Source organism: Chelonoidis abingdonii, chromosome 9, assembly GCF_003597395.2.
Source record: "Chelonoidis abingdonii isolate Lonesome George chromosome 9, CheloAbing_2.0, whole genome shotgun sequence".
NCBI lineage: Eukaryota > Metazoa > Chordata > Testudines > Testudinidae > Chelonoidis > Chelonoidis abingdonii.
In genome coordinates, this window is record NC_133777.1 from 19,397,700 (window position 1) to 19,417,185 (window position 19,486).

A 19,486-nucleotide genomic window follows, 5' to 3' on the forward strand; every position below is an offset into this window, starting at 1 on the left:
AACTGAGAGAACACTTTACTTAGGCTGTCTGCACTTCCCAACTTTTATAATTCCTATACTGCCAGAGCTTCAGCTTCTAAAGCTACTGACCTACTATCATTTTAGCTTTGAGTGGCTTATCTATTGGGTCATTCACTTAGTCTCATTAGGAGGCTCTCATTAGTAAGTGTAGTACAAGCTTCTTTTCCAGAGCTATGATCTTCTCTTACGGACTATTATCTGTGCATATTGGACTCCTCATTACAGTTCATCTCTAATTAAATTTTAAAAAGCTCTTGGAATATTTAACCTTTAGTTCTTTCTGTACCAAATCCTGGTGTTAGGGGCACTGAGTTTAACACTAGGACAAATTGACTGAGATGTGATCCCAACCGTTTTGACTGAAAATGTATCATAAGATTTTGGAGGTCCAGGCAGTTCCTGTTTGCTCAAAAGAATTCTTTGTAAATGCAAATAGCTGTCAGCATGCAACTTCTCTTATATCATTAATAGTTTTTCCTCTTTATTCACAGATCGAGAAGACCAGTCCATTCTGTGCACGTAAGTAGAATCACTCTTTTAGTACATTTCATGGTTCTGATGTTTATCTTGGTTCAGGGTGACTCAAAGCCCATTGGAGCCAGTGGATAGAGTCCCTCCATCATCCACGGGCTTGGGATCCAGCCTTCAGTGAAAGGTTTTTAGCTATTCTTAAATTGATCAAATTATAAAGCAGTTGTATTTGCAGGAGGAAGCATGTGACTAATAAATTTAATGACCTCTTGAAGTTCAGAAAATTCAGAGCTTACAGAAGGACTTGTGATGAGCGTACATGGATAAACTGTATGTTTAGGAAACCCCTAGAAACACAAAACCTCGTGGACATTTGCTCGTGGTAGCTTAACGGAAAGCCCCAAGCCAGGTGTTAGTACAGAAGTAAGGGGGTAGTGCGCATGTTTTGTTGCTGCTTTTTGCCCCCTGTTTGTGTAGGCTATAACTGGATCTGTCCTAAAAAGAACGCCCAAGAACAGCACAAGCTCTTGAGGCCTGATCATCAGTAACTTTCGTAGCAGCACTCCTCAGTTGCTTGGAGTCTATGCAGAATGCATCAGCATGTTAATTCAGTGGGCTCAGTGACTCTGACCATAGTATAGCTGCTCTGCATTCTTTACATTGCCTTCCTAGAGCCTAGTAAAGTGCCTTGAAGCTGACATTGTTTTTAAAGCTCCAGTTGGTCTAAGCCTTGGCTGATCTCAAAACCTCCTCTTTGAGCCGTGGCCTAATGAGTGTCTGTGCTCAGGTAGCACCTGCTTTTAGAGATTCGATGGCTGAGCCTGGGTTGGAAGATGGGCCTTGCTGTGTGGAACATACTGCACTCTGCAACCCCTCTGCTTGTTCTTCACCCCACTTTAACAGAACATGTTAGACTTAAGCACAGGTGTTTTAGATTTGGTTTCATATCTGTGACCTGCTCTTCCTCATCCCTTTTTATCAGATTGGAGCCCTCAATTGGCTTTATTTGTCTGAATGATGTCGGTGAGGATGTTTTTATTGCATTAGATTTTGTGTGCGTTAGGCAGCACCCAGTTAGTCTCAGTGTAAGTGGGGACGGGGATGTTGTTCATAAATAAAAATCATCATAATTTGCAAAAGATGACTGTCACAGGGTCTGCACAGATTTTCTCCCTCTCGCCCTGTGCCCAGGCTGGTAAAATTGGAGTTCTCACACCTTCTTCCAGGGTTTCACCCTTGTGCTTTATTTTACAGTGCCAGCAGGTAGTCCCCTTTACCCCTAACAGTAATCCCCTTTGAGGCTCCCTTCCTTTGGTGAGGAGACAGAACTGTAGCCTCCCACCCCTTCCCAGGCTAGCCTCCTAACTGAGTTTTGTTCAGGGCTTTTATAGCCCCCTAGCCTTCAGCCCAGCTGTCACTGCTTAGCTCAATCTATTGCAGTGAGCCAGCTCTCATTAGGGCCTACAGCTGGGCTCCCTGCTGGCTGCTTTGAGCCTCTGCCCCTGGCCTCTCTGCCTGAAAGCAGGGCTTAGCCATCATTTTAGCAGGGCATTCAAGGGGTTGTACCCCTGCCCTGCCACACAGACGGTGGTTATATTAGAAGCTGAAGGGAGGTCAAGATCATACAGTGAAGTCATACTCAAATCCTCTCTGTGGGAGGTCACTCCTTCAACCTGTGGTTTCTTGAGTCTATGACCATGTACCTCCATCCTGGTTTTAGAAAGAGCTGTTATTGACCCACAGTGTCTCAGACCCTGAAAGGTGAGGAGAATTACTTATTGGAACACTTTTATGCTAGGTCTAAGAAACACTAAAATTATGGGCCAGACCCTTAACTGGCATAGACTGCAGTAGAGCAACACAGATTTACAGCAGCGGAGAATGTGGCCCTGGATGTCTTTAAAAAACTAAAATCCTTAGAATATTAAGGAGGCACTATAAACTGGCCATTTACTTCATTTTCCCAGGACAAGACTTGTCACTTTAAGAGAGCCCAATTTACGATGTTTACTTCCTTCCATTCTTGTGCTTTAGGTTTATTTTTCCATTTGTCTCTCATCTCTTCCTGTTTTAACTCTTGAAGGTCTGCATTTTTACGGGAGAAAGCTCTTATTAAACCATGCCTTTGTTAAAGCTTGCATTTGTGAAAGTCATAGTACGTGTACTGTATGTGCAGCAAATCTAAACTTTCTTGATCTAACTTTGTCAGCCAGGATGAAGATGTCAGATTTCATACAACTCAATGGAAGGGAAATGGATTATTTATTGGATCTCACAATACATACATACAATGTAGATATTCAAGACTGATTTGTGCTCTTTTGCTCTCTCTATCATTCTGCAACTACAGCAGCTGATTTTCCAGATGCTTAGAATAATTCTTGTGTGCTGGCAAGATTGTGGTCTTTACTTTAAAACAGAGCATAGTTTCTGATAGCATTTTTAATTTAGTTCAAAAACACTAGGAAAGCTAAAATAGATTTGAAGTGTAACTACTAGTGTTTTATCAGTTTTGATGGCCATATTTGGTTGCACAGAAAAAAAACTGTTTTTAGTTAGAGCACTAGAGTGCCAGCAATGAGCATTATTTTATGATTGTTAGAAATTGTCCTTTTGCTTAAAATATGATCCAAAAATGACTGAAGCATTCATAAAATTGATCTGGGATCTTTTCTGTAAACAGTTTCAGATTCAACATTTCCAAACCTTGCAACCTGAATTGCAACCAAAGATTATGTACCCATAAGTGCCTATTTCAATAGTTCTCAAACTTTTGTACTAGTAACCCCTTTCACACAGCAAGCCTCTGAGTGAGACTCCCTTTATAAATTAAAAATACTTAATATTTAACATAATAAATGCTGGGGCTGAAGCAGGGCTCGGGGTAGAGACTGACAGCTCATGACCCCCCCCCCCAATGTTAATAACCTCACGACCCCCTGTGGGGTCGTAAATCCTAGTTTGAGAACTCCTGGCCTATTTACATGAGTGAATGTATTTTTGGATGCTGATGAAAATTGTATTGCTGATGTTTATTGCGCAGTGGGCATAGTCTGTGTATTTTAATGCAGCCCCTCCATTCCCCTCCCCCCCCAATCAGTACAGTCCCCCACTCACTGGGATTATTCATGCTCCTGACTTTGTGGGGATTGTGCAGTCATGCCCAATCTAGCCAAAACACCTGCAGAAGATGTACAGGCAAAAAATGTCCAGTCTAGTTTTAAATATCCTGTTCTATGGGTTTGCACCGTTTCCCTCAGGAGAGTATTCCACTGCCTGAACACAGCTCAAAAAAAGCCATCCAATATGTTTAAAAAAAATCTGCTTCTTCCTTTCTATCCAGATGGACGAGTTGGGTATCCTTGCCTGCATCTCTAGCCTCAACTGTAGTAGCTGCTTCCTTTTGGGTGCTTTTAATACTAACCTCATCTCCAAGTACATCCAAATATGATGCTTCCAAAATCCTCTTTCCTGCCTATCACTTAGGTCTCATTTTCATCCCATCACAACTAGCAATATCCCTTCATATGCCTCTACCCTGAAACAACACTGTCCTCAGGAGCCAAAAAAAAAATCTTACTGTGTTATAGGTGAAACCATTTTATATCAAACTTGCTTTGATCCACCAGAGTGCGCAGCCCTGCCCCCCCCCTCCCCCCCGGAGCACTGCTTTACCACATTATATCCAAATACCTGTTATATTGGGGAGAGGTGTACTACTCTAAGTAACTTCTCCATCTTTGCTATTTACAGTTTTTAAAATGGGTTACACAGTGTCACCATGTTCCCACATGGTTCTAACCATGTTCTACAAGTTTGGCTCTATTAATCTTTCCTTGTCAGTCTCTAACACCCAAAACATTTGTTCTCTGAACTCCTTCAAAATCCATCTTTTTGGTACTGAGGTACCCTGGGCTACATACAATATTTAAGATGCAGACTCCTGAAGAATCTTATTGAAAAGGGCTCTTACCTCTCTACTCACAGTGTGTGGCTTCTGTGAATATCGCCCCAAATTGCTTGTTTGCTCTGCTCTAGGTTACTACTGACTTGTATCCAATCTCTTTCTTAGCACTTCACCCTCAAGTCTTTGAGCACATCCTTGTGCAATCACATCAGCTATGTCATTGTAACTGCTGTTTGTTGTTATAAAGCACCACAATCAAGGATTCTCTATCTTTCCTCCACACTCCCGAATTATACTTCCTCCCAATTCACTGTGTTCATTAGATTGATTTATTTGCGCCACAAACATTTTATCTTGCAGTGAATCTATTCTGCATTTGAACTACCTTCTTTGCATCTATTCCTTACCACATTTAGTTCAGCTATCTCAGGATCACCAGGTTTCTTTATTATATTCCTACTCTGACAATTTTTTTTTTTATTAAATCAGTTGTAGATCCAGATTATGAGTGTGTAAATTTTTCTTGCTTTTACAATGTTTAAAAATTACTATTAAAAAAGCCAATTTGTTGAAAAGAACTGTGGTCCTGAGGACTTTCTAGACTGTTAACTAATGTTGCTGGCTGCTAAAATTAAGTACATCACAATTTTAATTTTATTGACATCTATATTAAAGGCTAAAAATGTGAAAGCAACTTTTAAGTTTGCACATTTTAAAGTGCAACAATTCAAGAAATGCAAAGCTAATGAAGTTCCAACAATGCTGTATCAGATGAGTTCTATACACCTGTAGGTAGGGGTGTGTGTACACAACCAAAAGAGGGATTATTGCATAATTTCTGTGTTTTTAAGTTGAAGACATCTGTCCTTAGCAGTTTTCTGACAGAAATAGTTTCAAACCCTAATTGATACCCACACTTCATTTAGGGGCATTAGGTAGAGAGGGGATGAGTCCCTACTTCTGCTGTTTGGCAAAAGATTGTTTTGTGCAAGCCTGGGTTTAAAAGGTAGTAGCACGTTGGTTTATATTGCAATGGTTGTAGCTTTATACTGGGAAAGCATAGTATCCTATGTATCTATAAATGAAGGTTTAGAATCTGTAGAATTTAGTGCAAATTCTTGAGACTAAAAAGATTCTGTATTTTTTACACCTGTGAGCTGCTTCTGATGCTAAATGGTTGTTTTGGGGGGGCAGAGGGAGATTCTGCTGTGCATGTGTCATAACTATAAAGGGAAAGGTAACAATTCTCCTGTGTACAATACTATAAAATCCCTCCTGGCCAGAGACAAGAAAATCTTTTTATCTGTAAAGGGTTAAGATGCTCAGGTAACCTGGCTGACACCTGACCCAAAGGACCAATAAGGGGACAAGATATTTTCAAATCTTGGTGGGAAGAAGGCTTTTGTCTGTGTGCTCTTTGTTTTGGGGGTTGTTCGCTCTTGGGACTAAGAGGAACTAGACATCAATCCATGCTCTTCTAATCTTTCTAAACCAGTCTCATTTCAAACTTGTAAGTAACAGCCAGGCAAGGTGTGTTAGTTTTATCTTTGTTTTCTCAACTTGTAAATGTTCTTTTTGCTAGAGTGTTTACTTCTGTTTGCTGTAACTTTGAACCTAAGGCTGGAGGGGGTTCCTCTGGACTCTTTGAATCTGATTACCCTGTAAAGTTATTTTTCATCCTGATTTTACAGAGATTATTTTTACCTTTTTCTTTAATTAAAATTCTTTTAAGAACCTGATTGATTTTTCATTGTTTTAAGATCCAAGGGTTTTGGATCTGTGTTCACCAGGACTAATTGGTGAGAATATACTCTCAAGCCTACCCAGGAAAAGGGGTGTAAGGACTTGGTCTCAAATCTGCCCAGGAAAGGGGGAGGGGGAGGGACTTGGGAAAAGATTTGGGAGAAGGCAGAGTTCCAAGTGGCTCTCCACTAAGATTTGAAACACACTTGGTGGTGGCAGCTTACTGTTAACCTAAGCTGGTAAATAATCTTGTGGGTCTTTCATGTGTGTCCTAGACCTTTACTGGACAATCACTCTCATCCAGTTGTCCCAGCAGAAGCTCCAGTTTGACTTAACTGGCTAGAGTGGATGAGAAGAGACAAATATGCACAGATGTCACAGAATGGGTAGGATTTCATAGCAGTTGCCTAATAAGCATGCTCAGAAGTGATTTCTCAATCCCTTATAATTTTTCGCCAACCTAAACAAAGGCACTAGTCCTCAGTAAGGACCATGGGCCAGATTTTTAAAGGTATTTAAGAGCATAGAGATGGGGTGTGTGGTATTTTTGAAAATCCCACTAGGTGCCTAACTGCAATTAATTTCAGTGGGGCTGATTTCCATGGGAGGTAAGCGCCTAGGACCAACATCAATATGCAGTTGAGTGCATCAGACTTTAGTCATTTTGACTAAAGAGTATGGTTAGAATTTTTTCCCCCTTTCTCCCACTGTTCTAGAACTTAACTGGCTGAAGGACAGAGGTGAAAGTAAGCCAATACGCCCTGGTACGGTGTATTGGCAAGAGCCTGTGCGCTGTAGCGGGGCAGATCAGCTTCCCCTGGCAGCAATTTAAAGGACATGGGGCTCCCAGCAGCAGCTGGAGCCCTGGGCCCTTTAAATTGCCACCAAAGCCCTACTGCTGGAGCCCTGGGGAAGTGGCGGGGCTCGGGTGGCAATATAAAGGGCCCAGGGTGCCTGTCACAGCTACTGCCCTGGGTCCTTTAAATAGTCTCCAGAGCCCTGGGGTAGCAGTATGGGGCTCTGGCAGCTATTCAAAGGATCTGGGGTTGCAGCAGTCGCTACAGCCCGGTCCTTAAAATAGCTGCCAGAGCCCTGCCGCCACCTCCCTAGGGCTCCAGGGATGATTTAAAGGGCCCAGGGCTCCAGTAGCTGCTACCGCCCAGGGCCCTTTAAAATTGTCCCTGGAGCCTGCCAGAGCCCTGGGGTAGTGGCGATGGGGCTCTGGCGGCGATTTAAAGGGTCAGGGGCTCAGCCACTGCTACAGCCCTGGGCCCTTTAACTTGCTGCTGGAGCACCGTTGCCACTACCCCAGGGCTCCGGGGAAGATTTAAAGGGCTCAGGGTGGTAGCGGCAGCCAGAGCCTTGGGCCCTTTAAATCACTGCCTGAGCCCCCGGCTGCCACTTCTACTCTGGGGCTCTGGCAGCAATTTATAGGGCTCAGGGCTCCCACTGCTGCTACCCTCTTAGGCCCTTTAAATCACCACCTGAGCCCCGCTGCTGGAGCCCTAGGGTAGCAGCAGCGGGGCTCTGGTGGTGATTTGAAGGGCCAGGGGCTCCTGGCTGCCGCTATTGCTGCAGAGCCTCAGGCCCTTTAAAGCTCCGCCAAAGGCCGGGGCCCCCTCTGATGATGATTTAAAGTGCCCAGGGCTCCACTGTAGTAGTAGCAGCTGGAGCCCCAGGCACTTTAAATCACCCTTGGGCTCCTAGCCGCCTCTGCAGCTGGTAGCTCCAGGAGTGATTTAAAGGGCACGGGCTCCCAGCTGCTGCTACAACAGCCACAGCCCCAGCCCTGGGCCCTTTAAATCCTGATTTAAAGCACCTGAGTATTTAAAGGCCCCACCTCTTCTAGTAGAGGCCTCACCCCCTCCTAAGGACTCCAGAGTACCAGTAAGTCCTTTAAGTTACTTTCACCCCTGCTGAAGGGAGTTTGCTCAAACTTAAAACACACCCACCCTTCAAGTAGAGGCAAAACATGGAAAAATTCAGTTCAAAAAGTGTAGGTTTTAGATGTTAGAAAACAATATTTTATTTAAAAAACTGTTGCACTACTAGGTGCCTATTATAACGATCCCCATGAGAATTTAAGCCATGTTACTTTTTCAGTTCTATTTACTATTTTACAAATTTTTTTCCTTTAATTTTATATATTATAAAGTAGAGTGACCCCCAAATAGCAACTGTGGAAAAACAGGATGGGGTGGGGGGTAATAAGTGCCTATATAAGAAAAAAATCCCCCCAAACTGGACTGTCCCTTTAAAAAGAGGACATCTGGTCTCCCTAATTATAAGCTACTGTTCTTCAGTCTAGTTTAGGAAATGGCAGCTAATCTCCAGAAGAGATGGTGAGGCTGAGGCTGGACTGTGATCTCTCTTTACCATCCACTGGGCACCAGCCCCACCAGAGGCACCACAGACCTACACCAGGCATCAAAGCCAATTCAAAGGCTGGTGCAGGCAAACACCTCTGCCTGGCTTCTCTCCCACACAGACTCTTTGTGTAACTCCAGGGCAGGGGGTAGAGCTTTCTGCTCAACTGAGGGTGCTTGGACTCTTTCAAGCATATACACGTTTAGCAAACTGTCACAGCAGGCTCACTGAGCCCAGTTCTGAGGCATGCCTCTCCAGAATTACTGCTAATATGGAGTAAAGTTAGGGGTGAAGATAATGTAAAGCTCTCAGATTCTCAATGTGAAGCCTGCCAAGCACCGCCAGTGTAACAGAGCAGACTCAAGAGGCTTTCCACATGGCCAGAATATCCAGAATGCAGGAGCTTTAGCCACGTCTGCACTCACCACTATGCCCGGAGCTTAAGGCTCTTACACTGGGCCTACACCTCTCTCAGAATCTGACCTGGTGTAATGATCACCCATGGGGGCGCAGAGCAATCCAGGTGCCGGACTAGTGTAGAAAGGCTGGAATGCAGCTGAGAATTAGGGCCAGTAGTATGCTTTCATTCTTCTATCGATGTGCTGCCTCTATTTATTATGGAGAAATGGGATTTATGCTTTCAGAATGTCTCAGATACGTGACCAGTCTGTTTAATTCTTCAGAGCCAGGATCAAAGAGCAGTGGCCAGACTTTGGGAGATAGGATCTCATACTCCCACTTGTGAACAATCCAGAAATACATGCTGAGATTTATAGACCACCACAAGAGAGGGCCACACACCTCCTGGGAAGTCAGGGGCCCTGCTATGGAGTAGACCTTGTGCAGGGTTAAATCCTAAAACATACTTGTCATACAAAGGCCAACCTGGAAACCTGTAATGGGGGAGACAGTGACTAGGTGCTGGGAAGGGGAGTGAAGATAAAGACCATCAGGGGAGAGAGCTAGGAGGAAAACATGGTACGAGAGAGTTTCTTTCAACTGTTTTACCTACTTTAGGGCATGACACAACAACAGAGTATATTTCTGGCATGCCAGAACCAGTGTCTTTGGAAGGTGATTCTTTGGGGGTACTGTCACGATAGATCAGCATGACCAGTGTTGGGCTACAGGTCAGTAGTTCCAGGAAGGCCACTATCCAAGATGCTGTCACCCACACCCTGCACATACCTAGATGGTTGGGGAGGTGAGGGCAGGGGGAGAGGGGTGAATCTGGGCCAAGCAATTTTAGCCCTCCATGGTTTGATATAATCAGTTTTCACATATTGTGATGTTTATCAGCGGGATCAAGCGTAAACTTTGAAGCTACAATGTGCCTTTCAGATCTGTCAGTCTCCATGATCTCCAAGATCAAGTGCAGCATATTAGATACATCTTCTATCAGAGACTGTATCTCTTATAACCAGACTTGATCTAATAGGTCCTTACTCCATTTCTAGGTGCTGTGATCCTATCTTTTGTATTGCATGCAAGAGCATTTCACATTTAGGATCCTGTTTAAACTTTTCAATGTCCACTTCAAAATCAAGTAAATAAGCCCCACAATTCATATGCAGAAAACAGGAGGGTGATCAGCCAGCTTGGAAGAAAAGGGTTAAAGAGAGCACAGAGCCCAATATTAAGTAACTTAAGAGCTGCTGTATGGTAATATAAGTACAAGTAAAATGATGCCATATATGGTAATACTCCCAGGGATTTAAGGGAAAGCCCAGTGATGGGCACTGTTGCCCTGGGAGAGAGGAAATGCAGTTCATGTAGTGATGAACTGCAAATAACCTTTCATAAACAGTTCAAAGCTCAGGGTTTGTTAGAAGAAAGTTTTTTATTTTTCCAAAAGGCAACGTTGTAAGGTAGATTTGTTTGAAAACTCTGTATGCAGAAGACTTCAAATTGGTGTGCTTAGGTTGGAATCATTCCCAGGACACTTAATTTTTAATCAATAAAACATGGAAATGTTTCAACTCTGAGGCCCACGCAAGAGAGGGGCGGGAAATCAGTCTTCTAAACTATGCAAACTAACCCAATCCTGTGAAAAGGAGCCTGTTCATCCCAATTAATCTTGTTAAACTTCTGCAAACAAGAACAATTCTCATCAGAGTATCTACCATAGGAGGGAATTGTACAGAAAAAAATTATATTTCCTAATTAGGAAAAGGAGAACTGTAATTGATGCAGTGAAATAGTTCCAACTTCAAAGGACCTGATTAAATGTCAATGGGAGTTCGTATTTGCTTTTGTAAATCCACTTAATGCAAAAAAACCAAAGGGGCCTGATTCTTATTTAGACTAAGATCTCTTAATGCTGTTTTGGTAGTGTAAAGGAACATTAAAAGGAGTTTAAATTATGTTCATACCCACTTTAAGGCCCTTCCAAATGGCCAGGGAAGTGCAAAGGGACATCTTAGGTTATGTCTAAACTGCAATTGCTGGGTAGGACTCAGCTCATGTAAATATATCCAGACTAGTTTTAACCTAGCTAGTAGAGTACTGACAGCGGCAGCATGGGGTAGCTAGCCTGTGCTGAAGCCAAGTAATTACCCAGGATTCTGGGCAGGCTTGGCCACATGGAAGCCTATGCCACCACATCTACACTGGCAGTCCCCAAGCTAGCTAGATTAAAGATGGCTCAGGTATGTCTATACAAGCTGCCATTACACTCCAGGATTGTGGTGTAGAACTACCTTTTGTTAAAATGAGACCTGGGGCCACAGGAATCTAGAAGAGGCCAGGTAGAGTAACATTAGGTATAGGGAAGGAATGGTTGGGCTCAGTGTAGTTCAACACTGAAAAGTGTTAAAATGGAAGCCTCTCACTCATATCTGTTCCCATCAGTCTCATTTCAGAGTCAGGTGTGTTTACTTTAGTGCCAAAGATAAATGTTTGATACTTTTGACTGTTAGCCCAGCAGAGCTCTGGGCAGAATGAGTTGGATTCTTTTTTGGCTCATACATGCTCATTAAAATGAACTAAGTTTCAGTTGCAGGGCCAGATGTGCCCCTCACCTGTATCTGTATCAATTTATTAAAATTTAGCCAGCAAAGCTGTTATTACTGGGGAGTCAGAAAGAACCCAGCTTGGCTTCCAGATCCCAGGCTGATCTTGCAATTGTTGCAGGAGACAGGGAGAAGGACATTTTGTTTGTAAACAAACTTGATCTGGAAGTCCATTGAGAGAAAGTCAGTGTGGAAATAGAGCCCCACTGCACCAATTCACAGTCACTTTACCATTTAGAACTGCACCAGATGGTTTCCTCATACCAAGGAGCCCTCTGCAAGAGTTGCAAACGGCAATCTTTTTGGGCCAGATCCTGGCCTCTAGATGATCCAGGCTCAATGGGAGTTTCACCACTGTCTTCAAAAGGAGCAAGAATATTCCCATATTATCTGAGATTTTTATAAAATCTGAGCAGTTAGCTCCAGTATTAAAATCAACTATGGAGTGCAAATGATTCTTGCCACTGCTGAGTCCCTCACCATCCCACTTTGCAGTTATATTATTCACCTTAAAATATTGGCAGACTTATTTCCTTCTGCTCCCCGCTAACTTTTTATAAATACTTAAATATTTCCAAAGTGAGAAGAATGGTCTTTCAAACATGCATGATGTCTTAGGATCACCTTAAATGGACCAATGGCCAGTCAAGATACAAAAAGAACAAAGCTAGGGCCCTCATACCGTGTTCGTGGCATACTGAACTCAGGTAGAATGTGGGGTGTGCAAGAGATGGCAGGTTGGGGTAGAATGCTGAACTTGATTGGTACAGTATTCATGCTGTTACTATTTACCTTAAATACATCACCACAGCATGGAAGGAACCCAAGAGTCAACTGTGTTTTGTTTCTCTTTCAAATCCCCTCCCCCAGAGGTGAATCAGGTGCAGGTAAAACAGAAAATACCAAGAAGGTCATTCAATACCTGGCTTTTGTTGCTTCCTCGCATAAGGGCAAGAAGGACACCAGTATCACTGTAAGTGACCTCTTCCATATTCAATAGTTTGCTGCTTTCCTTTTTAGTTTAACTTGTAGTTTATCAGGACTCTACTTGCCAACTATGCTAACAGCAAGTCAATTAAGTGATCAAAATGTTTGCTACTTCCAAGTCTTGCCAAATAGTTGACATATTAAGAGTACACAATTATGTCACAGTTTCATGTTTATGGAAAAAACCCCAACGACTTTGTTTGACATCCTCTTAGGCACAAAGTCAGGATGTACTCTGCTGAAGAGAATATTCATAGCTTTCCATAGGGATATCATCTATTTATAGTCTAGAATGGACTGCATGAGCTTCACAAGGAGTTGCGTTCCTTATTTTACCTTTGCCTCTTAGCAACTAAAAAAAAATGTAGAAAAGCCTTTAAATAACATTGTTCAGCTCTATTAGGAAAAAGTATTTGAGCAAGATCAAAAGCAGCTAGGCACTTGGGAGCCTATGTCCCAGTGATCTTCAGTGTGACAAAGACTAAGTGTACACTACAAGCATACAGCAGCACTTCAGCTACATCTTTGTAGCATAACAACAACAGAAGGATTCTTCCTGCACTGTAGGGAATCTACTCCACCCCAAGAGGCAGTAGCTAGCTCAGTGGAGTAAATCTTGTCAATTTAGCTGCATCTACACTAGGGGTTAGATCAACCAACCTACCTACCTCACACAGGGTGAGGAATTTTTCATAAAACCTGTGTGATGAAGCAAGGTTGATCCAATTTTTAGGTTTTTGAAAAGTTTACCCAACATTAATTTTATAAAATCTGTAGCAATTCAAATTTATGACACTGTCACAGGGTGCACCACTCACCATCAGACTGGTACCTCCTCCTGGTATACTGGAGATTACCTCAAGATGGAGATCCCTCCCATCTGATTTGCACACCATCACTCTGCCTGCAGCTCCTCTCACAGCCTCAGGAACCCCCATGTCCTCTTCATGGCTCAGCCTTTCAGCCATGTTACTGTCCATGTTCCCCCCCTTCCAGGAAGGTTTAGCACCTCAATAGTCCTACACAGTCTTCCTATTCACTGCCTCTGTGTCCTTCACCCAGTGACTGATCAGGGAACTCAGACCTGTCATCTTCTCCAGGTTCCAGCCTAGGTTCCCTCAACTCAGCAGTCTAAGCCATTTCTCTTTATAGCCTCACTGGTATAACCCTGGGCTTCTTTCTACTGCTGGTTCCCCTTTTCTTCCTAGGCCTACCAGTTCCTAAAAAGAACCTCCCTCTTCTCAGGAAGCAAGTGCAATCTCTACTCAGACCTCCCTTTTTCCCAGCAGCTCCTGGACTTTATAAGCCCCACCTATTCCTGCCCAGCTGAGCCTCCTTAGTCAGCTGCCTATTGTTTTAATAGACCCATCTGGCCTGCATTAAACCCCCCTACAGGGTGAGTGTGAGATAGTCACCCTATCACAGACACAATGAGCCTGCTTCAATAAGAGATTTCAATGCAGCATTAGGCCCAACATGCAGGACTGGCTGGCTCAGACAGGGGCTTGGTAATAGAATATGAATAGTTTTTCTTTTTCAGGTTATCGGTTAAAATCTAGCTCAGGTTGGTAGTGACTGGAAGTTGAACAATTAAATGGCTGTTTAGACTATGTGAATGAGACAGTCTTACCAGTCCTTGATAGATAAGTATCCACAGCACAGAACAAGTGTGGGGAAGCTTGTGCTGCCCTTGCTGTTCCTATACCTATTATGGTGACAAATAGAGAACTCCAGCATCCAGGGCTTCATTCCGGCACCTTTCACCTGCATTATGTTCCCTGAAAAGAAACTGAGAATAAAGGCCTGGTATTCCTGAGGTGGAGCACTTCAGAAAAATCAGGCCCTAAATGTGTAAGTGTTCAGTGGCCTATGGGAAACAAACTGATGGTTTCAAGGCCATTCCTAATGGCCAGCTAGCCACTTTGCCACTACAGCTGTTGCTAACCAATACTCTTTTGGGAAGACTCAAGGGCTAAGCACTGAACTGGCCCTGAGACTGATCTATCCTCTCACCCCTGAAAGTGAATCCTGTCAAGCAAGGACTGAGGCAGAATGATTAGGAGAAACCGAAACTGCTCTCTGTTCTAAGGGGAAATAGAAAACTTCCAGGCCTGGGGCTTCTGACTCAGCACTTATATTTACTTTAAAAATCTCTGGCTGCATTAAATGCCCCAGAGGAGACTTAGGAATTTATCCTGAAAAAAATTATTCTTTGGCTTATATTGAGGGAATAATTTTATGTCTGATCCAAAGTCCATGGACAAACTCCTGCTGGCTCAAATGGAGTTTGGATCAGGTTTTTTTTATAATCAACTCCTAAAATGAACTGTGTGCGCACTGTAGTTGTACTCTTGGTATGTCTATAACAGATTGTTCCTATTTGTTTCCCCCAGTTTAATTTGCATAGAGAAACTGTTTGTTATTTTTATGTAGAAAAATAAAACAAAAGAGAGCCACAAATGTATGTGTGATGGAAATAATACTGATGTTTGTTTTATACCACATTATTCAACTACAGCAAGGTCCATCTTTTGCTTACGTGAGTAACTTAGACTGTTCGATGTGTGTTAAAGGCACTGAGTGTAGATCTGCATGCTATTGTTGCACCAAAAAAATTAAGATTTTTGTTGAAATATATTATTCTTGTATCACATGACAAAAAGCAACAATAGCACCAATGTTCACACGTGTTAACCCTAACTGTGTCAAGCTCCAGGAAAAGATGAAGTCTGACACAGAGGGTTGTCTTTCAAGTGTCACCATTTTCTATGTGTGTGTGCGTATCCAGATTTTCATAGTTTGAATGAATTTTCCCACGATCCTGAAAGAGCTAATCAGCCTGAAATTTGATCATATGGTTTCTGAATGAAAGTACCCAGAGACTTTCTGTGCTTCAGGTTGAACTTTTTAGGACTGTTGTGAAATAATTCCCAAACCATCACAGTGTGTGACTGATTTGTAACTCTGCATGCTTTCCATTTGATATTGCTTATGATTCTGCAATTTCCTACAACCGTGGAGAATTATGCATGTCTGAAAAATGTTTCATGCTTCCCAACTTTCTCCTACAGTTAGTAATAGTACAAAAGAGTGTCAGTGTGTCTTCTGCTCTTTTATTAGTGTGGTTCTTGCGATGCAATGTTGCTTGTGAGTTTCCGCTCAGATTTAGGTTAAGATTGAGAATCATGTTAAAGGACATATCAGAGGCCCTGGAGGTTTTTCGCCTTCCTCTGCAGCGTGGGGCATGGGTCGCTTGCCGGTGGAATCTCTGCAGCTTGAGGTCTTCAAACCACAATTTGAAGACTTCAATAACTCGGACATAGGTTAGGGGTTGTTATAGAAGTGGATGGGTAGGGTTCTGTGGCCTGCTTTGTGCAGGAGGTCAGACTAGATGATCATATTGGTCCCTTCTGACCTATGAGTCTATGAGGTTAAACTATTTGTTAATGGTATTTAATATTTCATCTGACAAGTTGTTTTGAAATTTCTCATCTAATTTCTATCTACGATGGACTAAATTCACTGCTAGTGTAGATAACTGAGGTAAGTGCTTACACTAGCTGCAGATTGGGAACTATGGCGTGCTCTACACTGGGGTGGGAGGGGGAATCAATCGAAGTTATGCAACTTCAGCTACGTGAATAACGTAGCTGAAGTCAATGTACTTAGATCAACTTACCATGGTGTCTTCACCACAGTGAGTCAACTGCTGCCTCTCCCCCATCAACTCTGCCTGAACCTCTCGCCGAGCTGGAGTACAGGAGTTGACAGGAGAGTGCTTGGGGATCGATTTATCGTGTCTAGACTAGACACGATAAATTGATCCCTGCTTGATTGATCATTGCCCGCCAATCCAGCTGGTAGTGAAGACATACCCTATGACTAGATAACCAGTGATTTGTACTGAACAGTGTAAGCCACACTAGGAAAGTATAGGTCTTTGTGCCATTCTAGTGGCTGACCCAAAGCTCTGTTATAGCTCTCCACTAATGAAGTTGCTTCTTTAACTCAAGCTGTGGAGGGCTATGCTTACAGTGCTCTAGAACACAGGTTCTCAACCTTTTTCTTTCTGAGCAACATGCTATAAGAACTCCACGGCCCACCTGTGCCACAACAACTGTTTTTATGCATATAAAAGCCAGGGCATACATTAGTGGGTAGCAAGCAGGGCAATTGCCCAGGGCGCCATGCCACAGGGAGACCCACAAAGCTAAGTTGCTTAGGCTTCAGCTTCAGCCCTGGATGGCGGGGCTCAGGGCCCGGGGATTCAGCCCCATGTGGTGCAGCTTTGGCTTTCTGCCCTGGGCCCCAGCAAGTCTAATCCCAGCCCTGCTTGGTGGACCCCCTGAAACTTGCTTGAGACCCCGCAGGGGTTGTGGACCCCTGGTTGAGAACCACTGCTCTAGAAGGTTGTAGGATCAAACCCTGCTGTTGGCACAACCAGGGTTGTTATAATGGCAGAGTATAATTGGAAAGAATTGCCCAACCCACTGCAGCATGGTAGCAGCCTTGCACAAGGAAGCGCTCATGGTTTTCTTTCCAGGCATTTTTCCTCTAGGGCTCTTGAGTTAGCTAATCTCTATTCCTCTGGTTGAGAGGCTTAGCTGAACAGTCAGGAGTCCTACACCTATACACCAACCATGTCCATACAGAAGAGTTTAGCAAGGTGTTAATGAACTGTTGCCTTTTCTATGGTCAGGCCGTATCCCTGTTACACATAGTGCAGAGCATCTATAAATGACTGTGATGGTGTTTGGATAGGGTTGCCAGGTGTCTGGTTTTTGACTGGAACACCCGGTCGAAAAGGGACCCTGGTGGCTGCAGTCAGCATCACCGACAGGACCATTAAAAGTCCAGTTGGTGGTGCTGCAGGGCTAAGGCAGGCTAGTCCCTACCTGTCCTGGCACTGCGCTGTGCCCTGGAAGCAACCAGCAGGTTCAGCTCCTAGGCAGGGGGGCCTGGGACTCTGTGCACTGTCCATGCCCCGAGCACCAGCTCCGCACTCCCATTGGCCAGGAACCACAGCCAATGGGAGCAGGGGGAGAAGTGCCTGAGGATGAGAGCAGTGCATGGAGGCTCCTGGCTCCTCCACCTAGGAGCCAGACCTGCTGGCTGCTTCCGGGATGCAGCGTGGAGTCAGGGCAGGCAGGGAGCCTGCCTTAGCCCTGCTGTGCCACTGACCAGGAGCCGCCCAAGGAAAACCTATGCCCCAGCCCCCTGCCCCAGCCCTGAGCCCCCCCAAACCTGGAGCTCACTCCTGTACCCCAAACCCCTCATCCCCAGGCCCATCCCAGAGCTCGTACTCCCTCTGTACCCCAACCCCCTGCCCCAGAACAGTGAAAGTGAGTGAGAGTGGGGGAGAGCAAACCACCGAGGGAGGGGGAATGTAGTGAGCAGGGGTGGGGCCTCGGGGAAGGGGTGGGGCTACGGTGTTCGGTTTTGTGCGATTAGAAAGTTGGCAACCCTATGTTTGGAATGAGAGGGAGCTACCCTTGCATCAGGGATGGCCTTATAAACAGAGATGCATTTTTCTGTTTCATGGCAAGTGGTAGTTTCCTAAGTTATTTCCTCTGGACTCAGTCCAAATGTTGCCTTCATTCACTGTTAACAGAGTAATTAACATTGTTTAAAAAATATTAAGCTTTTACAAGAAATCTCTGCTTTAAAAGCTATGTTTGAAGTGGTACACAGAGCATTGTATAAAGAGCTGCACATAGCAGGAGAAATATCAAAGACTAGGACACCTGGAAATAAAGGTTAATACAAATTTAGAATGTGACAATGAATGACTCTAGTATAGATGATGAGGAGGAGGAATTCAGATGCAAGTGGCCTCAGGCAGAATTATTTATTGTTAGCATCGTTGTGCTAGAATTAGGATTAAGTGCATATTTGCTTTCATTGCATGATTTGCTTAATTCGCAATTACTAATCAAAATTAACAATATAACAGTGTGTTTAAGTTTGCATGGGAATTCATGGTCATATTTTGAAATAAAGTAATGCATTTCCATATTCAACCTAAATAGCCCTGCATGTAATGTGATTAATAGACTTGGTGTAATCTGCTTTGTATCTTTGTGCTGCATTATATTAAATGTATTCTCAGCAAGTTTTTTCTAATTACATCATTTTCTATCATGAGATCTCAGTACACTAACGTAGAAAAAACAAGTCAGTAGGTTCTAAGTATTTTTGGTAATAAAGTAAAAATATCCATCTTTGACACAGAACAGTCCTTTTCATTAAGGCAAGTCAGTAATGACGCTAAACAGATAAACAGACTCTGATCTTCAACTTTGTGTACAGAATAGCAGTAGACTGCAGTGCACCATTATGTAAACACAAAGATTACTAGAGGAAAAATATAAATTTGCATGGTGTGCAAAATACACTTAGGTTTAAATCATCTTGAGTTTCTCAGGTATGTGCATTTTCTGTTTTCATTTAAATAACTGATTATTTCAAGGTTAACTTGAGTCTGCATGAATTTTAGGGTGAGCTGGAAAAGCAGCTTCTTCAGGCAAATCCTATTCTTGAAGCTTTTGGCAATGCCAAAACTGTGAAGAACGACAACTCCTCCAGATTTGTAAGTAGTATAAATGCTCTCTGTGTGTACGGTGTTTGTCATCAGTGCTCCACAAAGACAAAGTTTGCAGATGGCTAAAAACCCTCAAACATTGGGGGAGGTTTTTTTAAAAAGAGATTTCTCCATAATTACTTCCCTTAAATAAGGGATTTAGGATTTCTCCCTGAATCATTATTTTGGCATGTTAGAAAAGAACAAAACAAGCTAAAAGTTGGCCGTGTCATAGTTTACTCAGCGTTTAGCAGTACACGCACCTGGCCCCTGCGAGAGCTATTTGGCTTAATATTCACTTTCAGAACATTTTGCCAACAAGATCAGTTTTCTTCTTCTGGCATGACTTATTTAGCGGGAGTGTTAACATGTGAATTAGTGACTATAGGGAAGAGAATG

General features: G+C 43.3%; 1 protein-coding gene across 2 annotated transcripts in view; it reads left to right on the top strand.

Moving 5' to 3' along the window:
* Positions 1-19,486, top strand: part of MYH11 (myosin heavy chain 11) — a 99,307-nt gene that overhangs the window by 39,461 nt on the left and 40,360 nt on the right. For both annotated transcript variants that reach the window (XM_032793408.1, XM_032793410.2), the window contains exons 4-6: positions 513-540; positions 12,391-12,493; positions 19,004-19,096. In XM_032793408.1, coding sequence (XP_032649299.1) covers positions 513-540; positions 12,391-12,493; positions 19,004-19,096 — 224 coding nt within the window. The remainder of the gene's footprint in view (positions 1-512; positions 541-12,390; positions 12,494-19,003; positions 19,097-19,486) is intronic.